The sequence below is a fragment of the Anolis sagrei genome, chromosome 1 (assembly GCF_037176765.1).
Source record: "Anolis sagrei isolate rAnoSag1 chromosome 1, rAnoSag1.mat, whole genome shotgun sequence".
NCBI lineage: Eukaryota > Metazoa > Chordata > Lepidosauria > Squamata > Dactyloidae > Anolis > Anolis sagrei.
The window spans coordinates 309,757,850-309,782,195 of record NC_090021.1 but is presented as its reverse complement, the minus strand read 5'-3'; the positions used below and the strand labels follow the sequence as shown (position 1 = coordinate 309,782,195).

General features: G+C 39.0%; 1 protein-coding gene across 1 annotated transcript; it reads left to right on the top strand.

Annotated features, from left to right (window-relative positions):
- The first annotated feature begins 408 nt into the window (after positions 1-408).
- Positions 409-19,396, top strand: GTF2A1 (general transcription factor IIA subunit 1). The gene is made up of 9 exons (XM_060757224.2): positions 409-752; positions 3,604-3,705; positions 5,994-6,225; positions 7,615-7,676; positions 8,610-8,685; positions 10,344-10,477; positions 11,940-12,260; positions 13,648-13,737; positions 15,497-19,396. The coding sequence occupies exons 1-9, from the start codon at positions 723-725 to the stop codon at positions 15,602-15,604; spliced, it is 1,155 nt and encodes a 384-aa protein (XP_060613207.1). The 5' UTR covers positions 409-722; the 3' UTR covers positions 15,605-19,396.
- The last annotated feature ends 4,950 nt before the right edge of the window (positions 19,397-24,346 follow it).

Genomic DNA, 24,346 nt, shown 5'->3' with positions numbered 1-24,346 from the left:
AGTGGCCAGATACTGGTCAAAGGACATTTAATCAACTACCAAACTTGCAAATTTTGTATTTTGTCTGTTTGTTTGTTTGCTTTGTTCTGTTAGAAATGTAATACAATTGACTGGTTGCCCTGACACGACAAATAAATAAATAAAATAAATGGTCATTTTTCTCAGCCTTAAAGAGCGGGAAGGATTATCATACTGCTGGCGTTGTAGGCCTGAGAAGTGGCAGCGCTCTAAACGTTACTACCTCTATGGTCATTTTTCTCAACCTTAAAGAGCGGGAAAGCGGGGATGAAGCGACCAATCAGAACTCTCCAGGAGGCGAAGGCGGAAGTAGCTGGGCGGGCGCGAGGGAGGGGGATGGCGAAGTCCCGCTCCTTCTCGCGAGGCTTCCCGCCCCTCCCTTCCTCGGCCTCCCCCTTCTCCCTGGCCGCTCGCGCAGCGTCTCGGCACTCGCTATATAAAGGGGCGAAGCGAGCGGAGCGGGCGGCTGGCTGGCTGGCGGCTGCAGCCCAAGGGCCGCCGTCTGAGGGCGGTCCGGTGATATAGAAACTTTAAAAAAAGCGGGAGCGGCTTCGTAAGGGGGCTCTCAGGCCGGCTGAGGAAGGAGGGGGGCCGGCTGGGGAAGCAACAACAACAAGAAACAAACCCGAGGGAGGGAGGAGGAAGGGGGGGGGGGTTGGTGCTGCCGCCTTGAACGGTAGATTGCTTTCCCTCAGGAAAGGGCCATGGCGAGCTCGACTAATACAAACCCCGTGGTAAGGAAGGAAGGAAGGAAGGAAGGCGAGGCGGGAGGGAAGGCCTCAGGATGGCGCGGGAGAGGGGCGGGAAGGGGGACTGGGGACTGGCTGATCTGCAGGGCGGGAAGGAAGGAAGGAGAGCAAGAAGGAAGGAAGGGGAGCTGCCCCGTGGCCTGCTTTGCACCCAAGGACGGGAGTGGAGGAGAAGAGCCGCCTAGTTGCCCTCTTTCCCCTTCCTTTTCCTCATGTGTGTGTATATAACCCAAGCATGGGCAAATTTGGGCCCTCCAGATGTTTTGGACTCCAACTCCCATCATTGCTAACAGCCTCAGGCCCTTTCCTTTTCCCCCTCAGCCGCGCTGAGGGGGAAAAGGAAGGGGCCTGAGGCTGTTAGCAATGATGGGAGTTGGAGTCCAAAACACTTGGAGGGCCCAAGTTTGCCCAGGCCTGATATAACCCCATTTGCTCCCCTTTTAGCCTCTTCTGCTGGACGCCAAGGTTGAAAAGCACTTTGAATTCTCAGCCCGGCAGAGCAATATTTCCTTCTGAAGAAACAACTCTTTGGTCCTTTACTCATCTTATCCCCCTTTTCCCTTTTAACCCCCCCCTCCACCTTTTTTCTATAACTCTGTCCAATAGTGATGGCTTTATTCATCTTATCACTCTTTTTCCTCCCCCCCCCCCCTTTTTCTATATCTCTGTCAAATTGTTCTCTTTAACCTCCCTCCTCTTTTTTATTTTTCCTACATTTTCTGTTTTGAACTGCCAATATATGGTATTGTATATCCCAGTTCAAAGCAGATATTGTGGGATTTTCTGCCTTGATGATCTGGGTTATATGGCTGTGTGGAAGGGCCCTGGATGAAGAAACCACTCTGTACTGCTATCCATCGTCTTGTCTTTCTTTCCACTCCTTTTCTAGATGCGGGCAGTTCAGTATTTGTCTTTCCATCTCCTTTCCCCCCCTCTTCTGAAGAAATCACTCTTTCCTGTTGTTTTGTCTTCATCTTATTTCAGGCCCCTTTCGTATCCCCCCCCCTTCCAATTTTCTTCTTTGAACTGGGATATATGGAAGTGTGGACTCAGATAACACAGTTCAAAGCCGACATTGTGGGATTTTCTTCCTTGATATTCTGGGTTATATGGCTGTGTCTTCTCTTTCTTCAGTTCATCTTCTTTCTGTCTTTTCTTTCTTCAATCCAGTCCAGTATTTCTTTTTTTCTTCTGAAGGAATTCATTTGTTCTCCCCCCCCCCTTTCCGATTTTATTTATTCATCTTTATCATTTTACACACTTCGTTTCAACTGTTTCTTTCCCTCTTCTCTCTCTCTTAAATTTTTCTTTCCGGATCCCCCCCACAACCCCGGCAGTCAAATGCTTTTTGTCTTTCCCTCACTCTTCCTTTTATTTGTAAAGAAAGCCACTCTTTTCTCTACCAGTTATTGTATTTATTTTTGTGTTGATTACCAGGCACACTTTTCAGGATCTCGGTTTCACATCGGTTTGCAATAAGCAGTCACACGAAAGAAAGAAAGGAGAAAAAAAATACCCTGCCCCTCCCTGATTTTTTTATTGTTTACTACATTTAAAGAAAAAAAAATACAATCTAAACTAAATGCACTTTTTAAAAAAAAGCCCTTTCCAATCCCCCCCCCCCCCTTGCAAAATAAATCGCTGCTTGACAAACCCTTGAGTCCAGGCGGCTCTCATTTTGTGCTCTGAGATCCATCATGGCTTCCCCTTGCTTTTCTCTCTCCCTGCTCCTTGTGTTCCTCCTCCCTGTGGCTGCCCTGTTTATATAGAGCCATTGCCGCTCTCTAATATAGACTCTGCCAGGATGGGAAGGTGCTTTCCAGCCCCACGTCACCGCCTCTCCATTTAAACACCAGATCAGCCTTTAAATAGGGAGAGAGCTGCGGAGAGCAGGCTGGGAGGTGCCTGCGCAGCACAAGCAGAGGCTGGGAAAGCGCTCTCTTTGTCGCTGGGAAGCTGCAGCATTGCACTATTCGCAGCAGCAGAGCTTTTCTATTTGAGTTGGTGTTTTGTGAGCTGGTGCTCTTGATTTTATTTGCGGTTCTTCTACTTGGACACCCGTTAGCTTTTCTTATTTGTTTCGCTTAAAGCATTTTTTGTGTTGTGCTTGTATGCAGTGAAACAAATGTAAGTGATTGGGTGACTATAAGAACTAGAAATTGCAATCTTGGCTAGTAAATGTGTTATAAAAACATTTCGGTTGTCAAAGTCATCTATTTATTGATGTGTAATTTTTTTACTGATTTATCTCTGTCCTGAAGTGCAATATGAAAAGAAAGTGGTCATTTTTCTCATCATTGAGGTGTTGAGGCTTGAGCTGATTCCTAAACTAGCAGAAAGTGTTGAGACAGTGTCTAGTTGAAAACAGTGCTACTAAACTGTTCTTAATACTGGCTATTTTTTGAATTTCAGTGCTTAGTCCCACTGATATTAATTGGACTTGACTGGATTAGAACACATTACTTTTTTGGTTTAAATTGTGATTTCTAGGTTTTGAGGGATTAAAAGGCAAGAACTTGGATAACGTTTCTGCTGCAAGAGTTATTACAATATGTAAAATACTCTCTTGATATATTATAATCTGTCACAGAAATGCAGAATGAATTTAGCATATCTAATAATTTTCAAAGTCAAAGAGCTAATACTCTTTAAAACATTACACAATGAATTATCATTATATTTTTAAGATAAAATTTTAAGAAAATAAATTTCTCTAAAGATTAGGCTTGTAACAGTAGTTTGAATTCTACAAGACCTCAGTGAAATTACTTTTTGAAATTACTTTGCAGTACTGAATAATTTGTTAACAGAGGTTCTTATCATCATTTTTTAAAAGCCTAAACTGTATAGATCAGTAATTGAAGATGTTATCAATGATGTCCGAGAAGTCTTTCTGGATGCAAGTGTTGATGAGCAAGTCCTTGTGGAACTAAAAACAGTAAGTTATATTAATTTAAAATTACTGAGATTGTTTGTGCATAAAACTTACTAGCCTTGTAAGGGCTGTATGTTGCTGCTAGTATTTATGTAACATGTAATTGAGAACAGTTGATTTCCATTTTTGGAAACCCTGTCTATAGACTCGTAGTCCAACTCATCTGTGTGCCAGATCGATGAAGAGTGATTTATAACATCCCCATAACAGAAGTTATCTTATACAAATTGCATCTGGTAGTGGCTCATCTAAAGCTTTTGATAATACAGTGTTTCAAAAAGAGAGACCTGATTTGAAATTGCTGTTTCTCTGCAACCACAGACCACCTATAAAACCCTTACCTCTTGAAAGGGTGGGGCACCAAGTTTCAAATGATTATCGTTAGATGCCCTTCCCAGTGAACAAACAACCCCTACCCTTAGTCATTCGCAAGACAGTGACCCCTAATGATATATTCTCCATTTGCACAGTTATTTTTAAGATTTGTTTTTGGCCCAAAATGATTAGTAAAACTTGGCAAGTAAATAAACACTTTCCAACATTTGTCATGCTGCCATCATGAACTATACTGCTTTGAAATTATGTCCAAAATTTCACCCTGTACTTTAGGATGAGATGACTGTTATGTAACATTTTCAAAAATGAAATATTCAGATCATGTTTTGTGATTTTCATAATTTTGGTCACACTGTCTTCCTTTGAATAAGTAATTCTGTTAAGTTTATTGCATGGTCAGAGACTCATTAATACAAAAGGCAAAATACCAATATCATTCAAACGTATACAATACACATTTAAAAGCACATTGAGATAAAGATGAAAACATGAAATGGAATTAAGGATGAAGAATCTTCAGAGACGTTTCAACAGAGAAAAAGAAACTTTGCCACTAAATCTGTCAAGTTCTTTGTATCCTTCCAGAATGTTTCTTCACAAACATTTTCTTTCTCACTTGCGCAAAATTTAATGCTCATTTGTCTGCTGGAATCAAATAGCATAGATAGCTGTACTTCGTGTTGAGTTACATCTTTTTGTCCAAAGAGCCAGTACTCATTTCCCCCACTTTTTTGGGTAACCAAAAGTGTAGCTTCTCCTTCTGAATTATCTTGCAAAGTCAGGCCTGATAGTCTTACTTTGCACCCCAGTATTGCAGGAAAAGGATGTAAATGAATCTATCACAAGCATGAGCAAACTTCGGCCCTCCAGGTGTTTTGTACTTCAGATCTCACAATTCCTAACAGCCGGTAAACTGGCTGGGATTGCTGGGAGTTGAAGTCCAAAACACCTGGAGGCCCAAAGTTTGCCCATGGCTGAATCACTATCAGATAAATGCGCTAACTTGCCTTTCTGGTGAATGGAAGTGTTTCACTATAGGGTTATTCTTTTCTGCAAAGTCAAAGATTGTCTATTTTATAGAGGTAAGCTAGGTAAGCAATGAACTTCACAGGTATGTTTTGGATATAACATTTTTAGTTCAATGGCATTCCTTTCCTTCATCTGTGGAGGAAGCAGACTTTACTGTGGTTTCTCTGCCAGCAATCCAGCCTGCCCTTTTTTCTTGGCAACCTTTTGTGGAGGTGCTTTGCTGGTTCTTCTAAAATGCATTGTGACTTAATAATATGATGATAATAATGATAATTGTATCACCTGCCTCTCATTGCAGCTTGAAGTGAAGTACGACAGAGTTAAAACAAGAAATAAAACACAAAACAATTAAAATACATATAACAAGTTACAGTTAAAAGTGTCAGTGTAATGTCAACATAAACACAAAGCATACCTATTTACAATCCTCCCTTTCCTCATTCTGTAGAGAGACGTTGCTCTTTACGAGATATCCCAATAGTGCATCAGTCAGTAAGGAATCAAAGCAATTTCCAAACAGAACACTTTGTTATTAACATCTATTCAATACACTATCTTCTGGAAAATAATAGGTATGGTTTATTGACTTTATTAAACTAGGGCTGTCTAGAGTTGAGCTTATGAAACCAGCTGTCCTCTTTTTTCCTTTATTCTTTGTTTTTCCAGAAGAAACTAAATTATTACCATATGGTTTAAAGATTACATATGTAGTTAGTGCAAATAGGGGTGGAATGGGAATCAAATGCATAATGCAGCTAAAGTGACAGGACCTAATTTTTCTAAGGCTCTGTGATTATTTCCCCTAGAAAGGAATATAATCTGAATAGTTCAGTCTGTCGACAATGTTGATGATGATGCAAACTGAGCAACTAATATGTATCAATGAAAAGAAAATAGCTTAGGATGCACTTCTTTAATCAATGCAGCTCTGGGAAAACAAACTGCTCCAGTCCAAGGCTGTAGATGGATTTCATTCAGAGGAACAGCAGCTTTTGTTGCAAGCACAACAGCAACAACAACAGCAGCAACATCAGCAACAACACCAACATCATCCACCACAGCAACATGTCCATCATCACCATCACCCACCACAGCAACAACAACAAACAGTTCAGCAGTCCCAGGCACAGCAAGTCCTTATTCCTGCTACACAGCAAGGTAAGGTTGGTCCTGAAAAGGTCTCATTTCTTTGTATGGTTGGTTGCATACTGCAAATCACTTCTGGTGTGAGAGAATTAGCCATCTACAAAGACGTTGCCCATGGATGCCCAGATGTATTACCCTCTTGCGGAGAGGCTTATATCATGTCCCTCTCATGTTGAGAAGAGCAAACCACAGATCATTTACTACAGTGCAGTTTGAGCCCTGCCACATGCACAATAAGGACCTTCTTATAGCGACACCAGGGGTTGTCGAAGTGGCCAGCTTCTGGTTAAAGAAAATCTAGTATAATGCCAAGTTTTTAGCTTCATTTGTAGTTTTTAATACATTATAACTAGTCTCAATTCGCTTCTGATACGACAAATAAATAAGTAAGGTAAGAAGCAGCCATATTTTGAGTCTGTTAGGGTTTTGTGTTTTGTTTTTTGGGGGTTTTTTTTGTATGGCAGGCCATTCGGTCAGTAAAGCAAAGGGGTTTAAAGAATAGATAGGTAACATTCATAATTAATAGGACTGGAGTCTTGGGCTTTTGAAATGGAAGGCCTTTGCATCAGCTTGCTCAGTGTAGGGTAGACCCAATATACCTTACTGGCTTCTTCTTGTCTAAAAAAAACCACTGGTCTAAAAAAAGAATTTTTAAAATGATTGTGAGGACTTTTGCTCAAAGTGGTTGGATACATTCTTTTCCATGTAGTATAATGTAAAGGATACACAGTGACATACTGTTAGTGACATACTTTCAGTTTTGCCTTTGTATTGGATGTTTTGATCATTGCTGAGGGAGGAATCCACTATCAACGACATAGCACAGGGTTTGCCTTCTTCTTGCAAACTGTCCCTCCCATTCAGCCACCATTTAATGGCTGGTTGAATGCAGTCCTATTTAAGATGCGTCTAGCTATGTCGCCATGGGCAAAGGCGGAGTAACAGAGGCATTGCCCAAGACCACCTAGTAATCTTTGAAGCTCCCAGAGGATGCTGTTTTGCATCTGTCTATGGAACCATAGCCAGATAGTTCTTCAATGTGCCTACTTTCCATCACCCACTAAATGGCTAGAAGAGAACGCAGGAAGATGATGAAAGGGAGTAGGCAAATGTATCATAGGTAGGTCTCCCAATATAGAATTTTAGCTGTTACTATTTAGTAAAATTAATGTAACAAAAACACCCACTTCTTTTGAAAGCATATGAGTAATTATAAACCTTAATGAATGTGATAGCATCCTTTCAAAACATTGAAATTTATTAGGATTTTTTTTCTATTGGTGTATGTATTTATGGTCACAATATGAATAGTTGAACAGCCTCATTTGAACAAAATAATACAGTAAGTTGTGGCAAAGTATCCTGTGATCCCCAGCACTGATTATGTCTTCTGTGTTTTAGCTCCTCAACAACAAGTTATTGTGCCAGATCCCAAGCTAATGCACATGAATACATCAGGCATGGTAAGAGGATATGATACATGGTATGTGTATGAATAATGTTTATGAGTAAATTCTGTCTACACAAAGGAAGAGCTCATTCTAGTCACAATATTTTATTGTAGACATTTTTATTTATATGTTTTGTAAAGTCTAATTGAATGGCACTCAATAATAGTTTAGGGGAGGAGCTGCTCAACTGGAGAGAACCTGGGCCTCACTAAACTAAAAGCCCCTGAATTCTGCAGAAGGCAGCTACAGGGTTTCAGATGGGATGCATATTCTTTGCCTACTCTTTAAGCTCTAGTGCATAAGACCTATGGAGTTACTGTTCTGCGTTATTTTTTACTGAGTATGAAAAAGTGGTTGATTGTCCCTTACACAAAATGCTTGAGATCAGAAGTGTTTCCTATTTGGGATTTTTTCAAATGTTGGAATACTTCCATATACATAACAATATCTTGGAAATGGGACCCAATTGTAAAAATGAAATTCATTTATGTTTTATATATACCTTATATACATATCTTGAAGGTATTTATACACCATTCTGAACACTAAATTCATTTATGTTTTATATATATCTTATACACACATATTTATATACAATAGTCTTAACTTTAATATGTTTATGAATGAAACAGAGTTTGTGTACATTGAACCATCAGAAAGCAAAGGTGTCACTTTCTCAGTCACCCATGTGAACAATTTTTGGATTTTGGAGTATTTTAGTTTTTGGAATTCCAGATGAGAGATACTCCAAAAGTCATTCAAGATTGATATGTAATTCAAGTAATTGACAAGTAATTCAAGATTGATATGTGGAAGGAGACCATCAGCATTCTGATAAATAAAGGATTACCAGACACAAAGGTTCTGCTCTTCATATCTGGATTTCTCTTTCAGTGTGGCTGTATTATATATTTCTGATGCTAAAATTAATTCCTTACATTTTAGAGTGCTGCTGCTACTGCAGCTACCTTGGCTTTGCCTGCTGGTGTTACTCCGGTTCAGCAGATACTCACAAATTCAGGTAATATTTCTGTTTTCTGTGGCAGATTCATTGGCATAGTGGTGTAATTATGCCAGTGGGGTAACCTAAATTCTGTTGTTAGCCCTAAGTGGAGGTGAAGCACTGAATCATTTATCATAGTGTTGACTTACAATTCAAAAAGTGATTTAATGAGTGTATTCTAGTGGACCCAGTTAGCAGGATTCCAGCCAGTACCCTAAAGCATTTTTTGTTTATTTGTTACAAAAAATCAGTACATTTATAAATACATACATAAAATCTATGTAACAGAAAAATCTCTAAAAGTACAACTTCCGAAAAGTAGATGTGCCTTTTGTAACATCTTGAAGGATGATGCTGTTCCCTAACTTGTCTTTGGAATCAGACTAAAAAATGAAATTGTTGCATTCAAATTTACAATTGTTGTCATACTGAAAGCAAGCTTTCTCTATCATCCCTCCCTCCTCTGACTGAGGCCCCTTTTATGCTACCATATAAAGTTCAGATTATCTGCTTTGAACTGGATTTTATGACAGTTACAACACCTGAATACAGAATGCTGGCAGAAGCTGCTGCTCTTGTCCAGGAAGTTGTACTGGTATGGAGCATCAATGGGCCCCCTGGTGGCACAGTGGGTTAAACCGCTGAGCTGCTGAACTTGCTGACCAAAAGGTTGGCAGTTTGAATCTGGGGAACAGGGTGACTCCTGCTGTTTGGCCCAGCTTCTGCCAACCTAGCAGTTTGAAAACATGCAAATGTGAGTAGATCAATAACTAGCACTTCTGCGGGAAGGTAACTGCGCTCCATGCAGTCATGTTGGCCACATGACCTTGGAGGTGTCTACAGACAAAGCCGGCTCTTCAGCTTAGGGCATCGGATTAATCAAGATGGTTGCCAGCTGAACACAAGACAGAAAAGGCTAAAATAAATCTAAAATTTATAGATTATGATAGCTGAAACTCTGTTTTGGACATGTAGCTATGTTGTCATGCCTAGCTCTGTTTCCCACCTTTATTTGTGCCATGGTTCACTGATGGGAAGCAGCTGGACTTTTTTTTTAGCATCCCACTAACCAGTACCACTGGACTTAATACTTCAGTGTGGCCATCTGTATTTTCATGTGGGTTTGGAGGACGTTTCTTGTGGTGATCGTGCCTCCATCATAAATATGGATACCAACTAGTTGCAAGGTTGTAAGTGTAGCTGATACACTTGACTGCCTAACGAAACACTAGACAAGGTTTATAAATATAATATTTTGGGCTATAGTAATCTACCTTGTATACCATGCTGGGGAGAAATCCCATTGTTTGAATGACTGGCAGGGCATATGTGGAAACACAATCCAGTGGGAGTTCCTGCTTCACAAACTGGATGCCCCTGTAAGCAAAAGAGTAGCATTTCTGCAGCTCTTAGAATTGCTTCTCATTTGTTATGAATAAGATGCGGGAGGTATGGGGGACTGGATTATGTAAATTTCATATCTGCAATTTACATAATTCCCTATACAAATATTTTTGTCTACGCATGATCTGTGGAGAAATGAATTTGAATCACAAATATTCTTTGTTTTTAACACTCCTGATTCCATGTGTCCAGTGCATACCAGTTGTTGCAGGAATTTGCTTTTGGGAAAGCAAACTTCATTAAATATCCAAAATGGATTCATTTTATTGCAGGCCAAATTCTACAGGTGGTTAGAACTGCTAATGGTGCTCAGTACATCATTCAGCCCCAGCAGCAAGTTGTCCTGCAGCAACAAGTTATACCACAGATGCAACCTGGTGGGGTGCAGTCACCTGTTATTCAGCAGGTAAGATTGTTTTTAAAAAGTGTTTTTACTTTGCAGAATTTCTGAACATACATGATTTTCTGTGGATTCAATACCTGTTCTATCTACAGCCTAGCCCCATTTCTCTTCTTTGTCCCTTAACTCATTTTTCCTTTCTTAAAATGCATGTTTATATCATTTTAGAGTGGATTAGACTCCTTTGTCCCTGCCTTCTGGACTTAGTCTCTTTTCCATTTTCCACCCTCCCCCCCCCCCCCACCTCCCCTTTCAAACTCATTTCCTTGTTGAGTAATCTTTCTGTTCCTTGGCCTGGAAGTGAGGATCCTTCCTGTTTCTTAACTTCCCCCCTTCCTCATCAGGCACTAGGAGTTTCTGTGTTTCATGTAAAAGCTCTTTATTTTAGTTCTGAGGATTATTTGACCCTGAGTGTGTCTTAAAGGCAACCTTCCCTCCGATTGTAAACTTAAAATCCTTTTAAAACAGCATCTCGTAATGCAGTGTTGCCTCAGAAATTAGTGCCATTGGGTTTAGTGGAACACTCCTGGATTCATGGATATAGTAGAGATTAAAGCTTGAAAGACAAAGTGACCTTGGAAGGGGATCATCCTACTACATCAATTTTTCTCCTCACACACATCAGCTGATTTACCACATGCTTAAGCAAGTCTAACATTCACAGTGAGAGCTGTTGCTTTAATCTAAGAAATGATGGTTTCAAATATTGAAAGTTAAAGAAGACTTAAAGGTGAAGGGATAACAAATGGTATCATGTTACATATACTGGAATTAATTTCTGATTCACGTGTAGTAACATAATTCATGTTGCTGGTAATTAACATTTAAAGCTAAAGCAGTTCTGGACTCTGATCTATTACTTGATTGAATACCTCTCTCTGTATATTTCTTCCTCTCTGTATATTTCTCTGAGCTGCTTGAGTGACTCTTTTCTTCACCCCTCACTTCTTCATAGCTTACTGTGTGAGATGTGGAAAAGAAGCTTCCTTGCTATGGGACCAGTCCCTAGTTTAGCAATACCAACCCTTTTGATGTCTAGTTGGTGCTTGATAATATTTTAGGAACTTGCAGACTTAATAATTTTTCAGTATTTAGGAATGCAGTAACCACACCCTGGATTTGAAAAATCTTAGAAAAAAATGTGAAGTTTTCTTTTTGTTTCTTACCTCTTGTTGCAGTGAGGTCCTTGCCACTACTTAAGAAACACAAAACAAAAACAAGACTTGAGCTCTGCCCACATTGCATTTTTCTTTTCTAAGTGTTTTTCAGATTAGGCTGCATTCAGAAAAGGAATTCTCCATTGATGCTTAAATGCAAATATAAATTAGCAGTGCTGCAGGAAACATGGTTTATGCAGTCTCATAAGATAGTCAAGGATTGTCTTGCTGTTATATATGTAAATACTATAAGTAAAACATTAGAAATGGTGACTGATGCAGTAATTACTTGTGCTTTCATTTTTGGACAGGTTTTGGCTCCCATTCCTGGAGGGCTCTCACAGCAAACTGGTGTGATTATCCAACCCCAGCAAATCTTATTTACTGGAAACAAAACCCAGGTAATCCCTACAACCATGGCTGCACCCACACAAGCACAGGCCCAGATTTCGGCGGCAGGGCAGCAGCAAGTTCAACAGCAACCAGCACAGCCGCAAGCACCTTTAGTGTTACAGGTGGATGGAGCAGGGGATACATCGTCTGAAGAAGATGAAGAGGAAGAAGAAGATTATGATGATGATGAAGAGGAGGATAAAGAAAAGGATGGAGGTGAAGATGGCCAGGTTGAAGAGGTAATGTTAATGTATTATCAATACTCTTAATGTGTGAATTATAACTGAATTGGCCATTACCTAAAAGAAAGTCTATACTGCTTTTGTGGACGAAACATGTATGCAGAACGTAAATGAATAGTGTTTATATTTATTCTAAGTCCTGGTCCTTTGAATGCTGGTACCATCTTCTGTTAGAGTGGCCTCAAGTATCTGTGTCCTTGGGTGAAACGTGAAGTTTGCAAAAACACAATAACAAAAATTGGAAGAAAAATCTATCTTAAAGTTCACAATTTTCTCACCTGAGGTCCTGAGATTACAAATAGCAGTGTTGTCTAATAAGCAGATCAATATTGTAACTCTCTTTAGAAATAATAATCTTTGCACTTTCAGGAAATGTATGTTATGGAAGAACAAGCATGTAATGCTATATTTCTTTTCCATATTTATTAAATAACACAATTAATTTATGCAGTTACACATAATGTATGGGGGATAGTTTTCATGTCACATAGAAGTGTAGGTACCTCCTCTTCCATTGACATTACCTGCCTCAGCATATTATCTTTCATAGACCTTGCGTTCTAGGTATACATTTCCCTATATGGAGCACTTCTCATATATCTTTTAATATTTGTACATTTCAGTGATCTTAAACAATATTGTATACATAAACATAGCTGTGACCATTGTTTTACTGAGCATTTCTAATTTCAAAGTGTTATTGCCTATTCTGGGCATTACCAAAAGCATAGAAGAAAGCTTATTCTCACTCTAGTACTCAGGGGGGTCAGTCTTGTGATAAAGTGAGAATTATAATTATAATCTAACAGTTTTTATAGCTGTTTAACTTAGATGTATTTTCTATTCCTTGCAATCTCACTTTAGAAAATTTGCCTTTAAAAAAAGACTATTTCAAGAGGACTAAAATATTCAGTCTGACTTCCTGTCACATTTGTGTGGCATTTTATTTGTTGCTGATGCCTTCTCAGATGTTGATTCAGGGAATCTAAACTTCGTTTCCAAGGCAGACTAAAGAAACAGGTTCCTATACTGTTTTTTATATAGAGCTTCAATAGTCTCCCTTCAGTTTTCTTTTGATTTTGTGATCTTGATTTCTTTCCTCTGTTGTTCCCAACATTTTGAATATTCTCTTTGGCAAAACAGAAATGAAGCCTGAAACTTCAGGATGATTGTAAAATGGCAGGAAGTGTCCCACATCTGCTGCATATCCCCTCATAATTGGAGGAACACTCAGCAGGAAAACCTTTAGAGTGGCTCTTTCCTCATCTAAATTACGTGTGGGAGAAGGTGGAGCCTGTAGAATAGCTGTGTTGGCATTATCCATGATTTGCATGTGGATGTGCAAATTTTAATAGAGTTGATAATGAAAATTGATTGTTTTTAGGAACCTCTCAATAGTGAAGATGATGTTAGCGATGAAGAAGGCCAGGAACTCTTTGACACTGAGAATGTTGTTGTGTGCCAATATGACAAGGTAATTGGACTAATATGATTGTTAAAACCTGCATGCCTCCAATACTCGTTTGTTCTGCAAAAAAGAAAAGTATATTTAAGAGGATACACTCGAGAACAGATTTGAGGGGTGCAATTGGGGGGAAAGAGCAACTTATTCTGTCAGCGCTTTCCAATCTTTTGGGAGATCCAACACCACTGGATGGAAGCTACTATTACTATTTTAAAATATTCAACAGAAGATTGCAGGAATTATTTTATTTGTCTGCCTTTCTTCCAATATGGGACAAAGCAGGCTTTACGACATAGCTAAAAGCCTGTGATAACAAACAAGAAATATTAAGAAGCATCCTGTTAAAAGCTATTTTAGTAAGAGCAAAAGGGAATGCCTTTTTTATCGTGCCTTTAAGGCCTAATTAATTTTATCCAAATCTGTACATGTACTTGTTTTGAAACTTATTAAATTGTTCAAATTATTTTTGAGTGTTTTAAATAAATGGGTTTAGACAATTTAATTATATGCTACCCTGAAATGAAATGAGATACAGATATTTTAATTAAAATAAAATTCGTCTCCAAGTGAGGTTCTTCTCTGCATCTCACCAATAGAAATGTGGTGAGAATGGAAGGAGGAGGGGTTTTTTTTCCCGTGGCTGCAGCCAAGCTGTGAAGCTCACTGTCCTGGATTTACAGATGGCTAAAATGTGAAGAGATTTCTCTGCTAGCAGCTTTTGACATACTAGATTATTTCTCAGTCCTACCACATTGTTAGCAGAGTACAATTTAATTATTTTTTTTATAAAGAAGGAATTTATACTTACCCATATATACTCGAGTATGAGCTAACCCAAATATAAGCTGAAGCCCCTCATTTTACCACAAAAAAACTGAGGAAAATTATTGACTTGAGTATAACCTAGGGTGGGAAATACAGCAGCTACTGGTAAATATCAAAATAAAAATAGATACCACACACTCCTCTCCTTTCTCGGCACAGAGACTGAGCTGGGTCACTGTGCTGAGAGGGAAGAAGAGGAAGGCATGCAGCTTCTCCTCTCCTTGACAGCTGTGCCGAGAGGAGAGACCAGGCCCGGTGAGAAGATGTGTGGCTGATGAGCTATTCAGCTTTTTCTCCTTTTGTCTCCACACACCAGCTGGGTTGCTGTGCCGACAGAGGAGGAGGCCTCACTCGAGTATAGGTGGAGGGGGCCTTTTCAGCATTAATAATGTGCTGAAAAACACGGTTTATACTAGAGCAGTGGTTCTCAACCTGGGGTCCCCAAATGTTTTTGGCCTACAACTCCCAGAAATCCCAGATAGTTTACCAGCTGTTAGGATTTCTGGGAGTTGAAGGCCAAAAACATCTGGGGACCCAAGGTTGAGAACCACTGTACTAGAGTATATATGGTAGCTATTTTTGGCATATAATATGGGAAGGTAAAGCAATATTTCAAAATAAGATGTCTATCTGTATCTTGGAAATGGACTTTGTCTCAGATTTTGTCCTGGCAGTTAGCTACTTTGGATGAAGCATACTTGGAATATTTGAAAAGCCTTTACGCCCACTTGTAATACTTTTAGAATAAGCTTTCGTATTTATAAAAAAGGGCTTTTAATTGTTTTTTTGCAGGAAAGGTTACATATTCTATAGTAGCAATATAGCAACCAAAAAAGCACGTCAGTCTTTGGTTTCCAGTACATTGTTGTATGGATGGAGCAGCACACCAAATACTGACTTTTAGCCTGGTATGTTTCTCACTTTGACTCTCTACCCTCCACAGATTCATAGAAGTAAGAACAAGTGGAAGTTTCACCTCAAAGATGGAATCATGAATCTTAATGGAAGAGATTATGTTTTTTCCAAAGCCATTGGAGATGCAGAATGGTGAAATTTACACAAAACAAACTCAAAAGCAAAAAAATGGGAAAGGTTGAGATTTGGACATACACGTTGACAGAAATCTCTATCTGTGCGCCTGAAGGAACAGTAGAACTGAGACTACTAGGAGAAATGGCAATGTTGACACTACTTCAATTGGGAAAACTGGGGCATTGGTGCAGATAGCTATGCCTGAAAGCTGGTTTTGTATTAATATCTTAATTAACCAATTCTACCAATAGATAAATAACTAGCATGTGATGCTTAATCTCCCCTTCCACTGATTTGAAGGAACTCTCTTTTTTGGTAACAATACTATGGGAAAAGCTTAGTGTGTGTATGCGTATAAATTGTGCTGAACCATTCCTTCTCGGAGTGGAGTTGGAAAGAGCCTTGCTTAAACTGTTGAGAAAGTCTCTAACCAGTTGGTAAGGACAGAGTTGTCCAAGGTTTGGATTACTTTGGATGAGTAAACTATTTGGAAATTTCTTGTGCTGGGTCATTCATAATTTTAGCAACAGATTTAGGCCCTTTATATAAATTGTAATCCTGGTACCAAAAGATCTTGATTGTATCTCAAATGTAATCATTCTCAATCTTTCATTTTTGAAAAAGGATGTTGTGCTTTAAAGAAACCTGTAAATGGAAGCTGTTTGGTTCCGATGTCTCGGTCTCCCTGCTGTCTTCCAAAAGGTCTTTAGAGGAAGATCGGACAAAGTGAATAGCCTATACATTGAATTGTTGCTAGTCAGAACTCAATCTTCTGTAAATAATTTCACTGTTTAACTTAAGACGTATTTTCATTGCCATGTGAATGTACGCGGCTGGCAATGAAATCAGAAGTTGTAGGTGACTATGCACTTTGGAAAAGGGTCTGCAGCATTGAAAGAGCTTCCAACTTTCCCTCGGTAATTAAATAATGTTCGTAACATGAACAGAATCACAGTAGCTGTAATAATTGAACAAAGTTATAATTTAAACAGATAGCAGAAATTGGTTGTTGAGGAGTAATTTCTCTTTGTTGCTGTGGCAAGGCTCTGTAGAAACTATGCATTCAGGAATCTAGGTTCGGTTCACTGTGGTGGGGTTTTGGCAAGATGCAATTATATTGAAGGAAACATGCATTTCCAGATGGTATGCCATTGCAAGATCTAGTTGAAGTATGCCACCCACTTAAAAACAGCAAAGAGAAGAAGCCATGAAGGGATGAGTTGACCAACGGAGTCTACAGAGTAGCAATTACTCACTTTCCCCTTTTCCGATATTTATGTTGTGAAAAACAAAACCTTTTTGGGGTGTTTTTGTTAAACAAAATTGCCAGTGCAATTTAATCAGAACTAAATACTATCTTTTTTTTCCTTTTCCTCCCAAAGTATTTCTTTGCATTTCGATTCAAATGCATTCGTTCTTGCTGTTCACAGGAAATCCACTGTACATAGCAGTTAGGCTTTCTACATCCAGGGTCTTGGTGAAGGTGACCTAATTCATTGCTTTACTCGCAGTGGCATTCATAAGGCATCCAAGTCCCATATACTATGTAAACATCATGGCAGATTTGGAATTCTGTTTATCTTCATTTCTGACTGAAACTGCAATCTTTTGATGGCAGAGGGGGTTTTTAAATCTAAAATTAAACATGTGTGGGCATCATTTTTCCCATTGTGTAAAACATACCACTAGTTTACATGCCAGGTTTGTGACAACATTGAGATGGTTTGCCATTTCCCCTTCTGTACGTTGTGGCCTGTTCACAGTATCTTCTGGCCTTTTAGTTTGGTTAAACACAGGCTTAAAACCAGGCCAGAAATACTGCACTGTGAAATCCCTGTTGGTCACAGTTACCTATTTCTTACTGGAACCCAGACACTGTACAAATGACTGAGCATTGTGTACATAATGGGCACTGAAAAGCGCTGCTTGTCTCTTGCCTCTTTATTTATTTTAAAGGAAACCACAGCTTTAAAAGTGACTTAGGTAGGTCTGTCTGGATGCAGGCGTGGTGTCTTGTGAATCGATTATGGGATATGTGCTTTGGTTGACGAGGAGGGTGTTCGTGAAAGGACCGAGAAAGTTCTTCTCAAAGCCAGTCACATACCAAACTTGTGCTCTTACTTGCTTCAAGTGTTCCTTTTTTAAAATCAAAAAGCATGTTTTTAATTTCATTTTATCGTAGCAGCTTGCTATAAGAATATAGTTTGCTTACACTTATTATTGTACTTGAATTTTAATCATGGTTTTAACAATGTAATTCAGCAGATCGTTTTGTTAAGTTTCCATTGAAATCATCATTCCTTTGGGAAGGCAAGGGATTCCCACAGTTAGTCCTTCAGCTATATGTATACTTGATTTTGTTGTTGCTTAGGCGTGAAATTAGTTTCCATTTAAATAGTTCAGTATCTTGACTTTCTGAAGCAATTAACGGTTTGCAAGAAGGGCTTATGTTTAGATTTGCACAGATAATAGGAGCACCTTTTTAAACTTTTAAGATGGAGAAAGCAACTTCTAAAGACTTGATTGAGACAATGGGAGATTTACAAGTGATACACAAAGGTGAGGGTCTTGTGCCTTTGCAGTCTTCAGATATTTCTGTTTTGTGGTAGATTCCCTACAGAGCTTCAAGTGTAACTTAACATTTTGAGTGTAATCTTACTGGTTTTCTAGAATGTGCAATCACTTGAAACATCTATGTTAAATCTTGCTTTTAAGGCTTTGGATACTGTCATGAAGAACTTTATATTGGGCTATTTAAAGTTAAAGTGTGTAAGGTGTCTTCTCACCCCACCCCCTCTTCTGGCTCTGTAGTGGCAGTCTTAAGTTTTTATCTCCCTTGCTCCTCTCCTATATTGGAGTCTGCTTTTTGTCATTTCCCTGAACATGAATCATGATTTCACAAATAGTTGCCATTTTAGCTGTCTTCTCAAGAGGATTGAAGCACAGCTGCCACAAAAAGCAAATAACATGTAACAATTGATATAACCAAACTCCAGTGATACTTTTAAAAGTTGATAGCACCACTGGGTTTTTTTGTATCTGGTCTTATCCACACACTGAACAGCAATAATCCCTATAGAGTAATTACTATCACCACTGAAAAAACTCTAGTTCTAGTGCAGAAGGCAAAAATAGTCTTTTCACAGTGAAATGCTTGCTCTTCTGCTTGACAACAAGCCCTCTTGCCTTGATTTTTCTAAAAAAATCAGATATAATTGGTTGTTTGTATCTCCATAGCATACTTTGTTCTGTCTTATACACATTTTTAAACTGAAAGGAGCTAGAGCAAGCTTGATCTGAATTAAATACCCATTTTTAGAAAATAGAAGAATCTTTGTGGACTAGTGATGCTGAGAAATTAGTTTTCTTGGCTGTCACAAGACCATTTGTTTGTTTGCAGAGCTTTCCTTGATTTGGATTTTAGAAAATGAAACATTTTTTCAGAGTGGATTAATATACGAAGGCTGCCCATGAGTTGGAGTATCACACATTCATTTCCTCCTGTGTGCCTATGGTACCAAAACAATATAGGGGAGTGGGAAATATCCTTAGTTGCTGTTCTGAGCTACAATTGTCAACTGCTGTTGTACATATACTGTTCTGTGTAAGGGGGTAAATATATTTATTATGTTTGTAAAATTCTGTGTGTACAATTGAAGATCAAGGAGACTTCCTGGGATGTACACGATGTGTTTCAAAGACCATGCTTGGAACGCAATTAGAAAACTTAGTATTTTGATGTACTAAGACCTATTTTAAGTTTAATATTTTGCCTTTGCAAAAAATTAATTAAAGATGTTATTTAAAATAAGCTTGCCACTTTTATTTACTACTTTGTGTATTAAAATACCTTTATGTGTAATCTAGTTGTGTTTACTTTATGATGTCCTTAACACAGATGATCAGCACAGCATATACCAGTATTATGCTAAAAGAGTTGGACATATGTAGGGCTATGTTTAGGTCTAGTCCCAATTGGAATAAATCTATTGAATCAGTGGGACAAAAGTTGTATTAATCAATGAGTGAACAGTTAGTTTTAATTCACATGCAGTACATATGATATAGTGGATACTATAGGTTACCTCCTATGCATCACTATTATAAAGAAATAATAGTGTAAGCAAAAGTTGCATTTATATTCTACCTTGGATTCACATTGAGTCTCAAAGAAAGACAGCTTCAAACCTCCTCTGAACAAATTGCCAAGAAAGCCCTATCAGATTAGCCTTAAGATGGTCATAAATTGAGAATGATTTGAAGGCATACAGTGACTAATTTCGCTGAAATAGGGGATGTTTCACCCTGTAGCGATTTCCCTTCCATATACTTCCCTACATGTTAATTTCTCTATGTCAAAGTTTGCACAATGGGCAAAGAACTAACACATTGGAGGTAAAATCCCTGGAGCCTAAAGGGCAAACTGGAAAGTTTTCCCAACAAATTGTGACAAATACACCCAAGTCATATTTTCAGAAATATCGTAATCTTTAAAGTTGAGATCTCCTTTTTCCCTCTAAACCTACACCTCTAGATGGCAGCAAAAGTGCAAAGAAATTGTCTGAAGAATTAAAAGAGTAAAAGTGAAGTTTAAACACTAGGAGATGTTGAGTGTTCTAAAGAATTGATACTACAGTTACTGCTCTTGTTTTTAGCATAGATTTCAAAAGGAGTTAGTAATTTATGCTTCTAACATTCAGAACTTCATTTGAGCATTCCACCAGAGAAATTAAGAGATATGAAGGACTAGAAAATGAGATATTTTAGCTTTGTTTAAAGACCACTCCTCAACCGGAAAAAATTGTTACGCATTTTCTTTTACAATGATGCAAAATGTTTTTAAGACAAGATGCTCATATATTGCCTAGCCAAAAATCATTTTTAAAGGCCATATAAGTAAACATAAAGGTAAAGGTTTTCCCCTGACATTAAGTCCAGTCATGTCAGACTCTGGCAGTTGGTACTCATCTCCATGTCTTAAGCCGAAGAGCCGGCGTTGTCCGTAGATACCTTCAAGGTAATGTGGCTGGCATAACTGCACAGGGCAATATACAATAATATAGATGGGTTCCTGAGTGAAATGTATATAACACAAATACCACTAGTGTAACATAAACCATGATATAATTCAACAACAGTATATAAATATGCTGCACTGTTAACCTCACAGCGACAACAAACAGTATGGTGCAAACTTATAGTACAGTTGTATTTTCTTATAGGTAGCTTGAGTAACAGCCTACCACAATTCAACAACAATATATATACATGCTGCACTGTTAACCCCACAGCGACAACAAACAAACAATGTGGTGCAAACTTATAGTACAGTCGTGTCTTCTTATAAGTCGCTTGTGGGACAGCCGACCACGACCGGTTTCGGCCTACCTCAGGCCTTCCTCTGGTGGAAAAATTATGCACATGAAAGTATGTTCTCCACGGGAGATACAAATCTTTTTGGGTTGGTATGAGATACTCTGCTTTGAGTTTAGTTCTGGCTAAGTGCAGCATGTATATATATTGTTGAATTGTGGTAGGTTGTTACTCAAGCTACCTATAAGAAAATACAACTGTACTATAAGTTTGCACCATACTGTTTGTTGTCACTGTGAGGTTAACAGTGCAGCATATTTATATACTGTTGTTGAATTATATCATTGTTTATGTTATACTAGTGGTATTTGTGTTATATACATAACTGCACAGGGCGCCATTATCTTCCTGCTAAATCAGTATCCATTGATCTCACATTTGCATGTTTTTGAACTGCTAGGTTGACAGAAGCAATGGCTAACCACGGGAGTTCATGCCGCTCCCCAGATTCGAACCTACGACCTTTTGGTCAGCATGTTTAGTAGGTCAGTGCTTTAGCCCACTATGCCACCAGCGGCTTCATATATCTATATAAACACAAATGTAATGTTCGTTTGTGGGATTAACATAACTCAAAACCACAACCAATTGACACAAAATTTGGACACAATACACCTATCAGGCCAACAAGTGACCATCACTCATAAAAACACTGAAAAACAGCAGAAGAGTCTTTAAAAGCCAAAAAATAAAATAAAAATTACAATGCATCACAAAACCACATATATAAATGCAAACACACATATATACACATATACACAAATATATACACCCACAAAACACATATACACAGACTGGGCCACAGCAATGAATGGCAGGGGACAGCATGCATAGAGAGAGAGAGAGAGAGAGAGAGAGAGAGAGAGAGAGAGAGAGAGAGATGTAAGCAAAGCTATATATAAAATGAATTTTATATTCCCAAAGTAAAATCCTGTTTTCCCCAAGGCATCAACATTTCCTGAAAGTGTGCATCACTAGGAGTTACTCTTCCCTAACAAGGACTCCAAACACTCCAACAAGACACTTATTTTCTACCCAACTTTCTCCAGTGCAGTGTAAGAAACAAGACATTTGAAGAGTTAGTAAGTGTGCATTTTGGCAGGTACAGGTGAAATGATGATAAGTGAGAAAACTCAATTATGATGTGAGATCCTAAACTCCAGGACAGCTTTTTCCAACTGACAGGTTTCTGATGATTTGTACAACCACTATCCACAAATAAGAATCATGCTATGAGCCTTGTAGTTTATTTGGGGAAAAGTTCCAAGTTGGGATATGTGTATGTGTATCTTCAAGTCACCTGTTGACTTATGGTGGGAAGGCAACTTTAAAACAACAGAACAAACACCTTTAGTGAGTCGGAATCAAAATGTGCCCTGTCATGTAATTTGTGACAACCTTAATGTAGATCTATCTACATTCCATGGGTTCTCTTCTGGATAATAATGTTCCAGCAACAAATCAATTAACTTTAATGAACCAATCAAAATATTTCAGTTGTATGTGTTAGTGACAATTAATTACTCTGAATTTCCTAAGGTTAATATTAATAAATTAATTTGCAATCCAGATATTGCAAGCGCTCTGTTGGGAAATGCTCCAAACTCTGTTGGGCACTTACCTCTTCCATCAAACAATATTGATTTCTCCTCCCATATTAGCTATATAATGTATTGTCAATTGATAGGAAATATATAATTCATTTCCTCATGCTTTGTACAGTTAGTAGGCATGGACAATCCATGGTTCTAAAGTACTTACAAAACTAGAGGGTGCTGGTGCTTTGCTTCTAAAGTGTTTTGTTAGAGCTCTGAAATTTTCACCACCAGAACTTTAGCAACACTTAGGAAGCAAAGCACCAGCGCCACCTAGTTTTGTAAGTACTTTAGAGCCATTATTATTGTCCTCCCAACCTTGCTATATGCCTGCAAAATGTAGACTATCTACAATGCTGTTACAGAAGGCTCCAAAGCATGTCCTGCAGAGGCACAGCTAATTCATTTGTGTGAGTCACAGAGACCGCAAAGGATTTTCTGTGTGAGGTTCTGCCTGTAGTGGCATCACTAGGAGTGGTGTCACCCAGTGCAGTAACTCATGGTGTCAGCTCCCTCAACTGGGCAGGTGGTGCATGGGAGGCAGGGAGGGAGGAGTCAACCTCCCCCCCAAAAAAACTGAGACACACCACATGGTAATGTCATGGAGAATGTCTGAGGGAGTGTGAATGACTTTGAGAGTCACCAAAAACCTACAAGTGGAGGAGGAACAAGAAGAAATGCTTGCTGGCTGGACATGGTACTGGGGACATAAATATAATAAATATCTACTGAATAGTTGTGAATAATTAGTGCTATCCACTCTGATGGTTTCACCCACTGTGAACTGCACCTCCCAATGCCCCCACAAAGCAACAACACTGCCTCTACAAACAACAAAAGTACGCTTCTTTTTCAGATACATGCCAGAGGCCAGGGTTGTGTGGCCTCCCAAATGTTGCTGGACAGTAATCAATATAGCAAGAATGAAGCGAAGCAAGGGTTTAAAAAACCTTAGCATTATATTATATGTCCTTTGACCAGTAGCTAGCCACTTGGAGTGTCTCTGGTGTTGCTATAAGAACGTCCTCCATGGCAGGACTCAGATTGCATTGTAATCGGTGGTCTGTGGTTTGCTCTTCTCCACACTCATGTTATGGACTCTACTTTGTGGCCCCATTTATTAAGGTTGGCTCTGTATTTCGTGATGCCAGAGCAGTCTGTTCAGTGCCCTCCAAGTTTGCCCAGTCTTCTGTGTGCCCAGGAGGGAGTCTCTCATTTGGTATTAGCCATGGGTTGAGGTTCCAGGTTTTAGCCTACCACTTTTGGACTCTCACTTGCTGAGGTGTTCCTGAGAGAACCTCTGTAGATCTTAGAAAACTATTTCTTGGTTTAAGGTGTTGGCATGCTGTCTGAGATCCAATCAGGGGATGGGCCAGAGATGTCAATATCTTGATCCTTTCATGATTGAATGCTACTTCCCAGCAGATGTGGTGCAATACTGGCTAATCAGTGTAATTTCTCCAGTGGTGTAGGGTGCAGACATCCTGTGACAATGCCACATGCCTCATTAAGAGCCACAACCACTGCTTTAGCGTGGTGAAATGTGTTCCACACTCGGTATGCATACTCAACAGTAGAGTAGCAAAGCACAAGGGTAGATGTCTTCACTGTATCTGGTTGTGATCCCCAGGTTGTGCCAGTCAGCTTTCATATGATATTGTTACTAGCACCTACTTTTTGCTTGATATTCAAGCAATGCTTCTTGTAGGTCAGAGAATGGTCCAGGGTAATTCCCAGGTATTTGGATGTACTGCAAAGCTCCAGTGGGATTCCTTCCCAGGTAATCTTCAGAG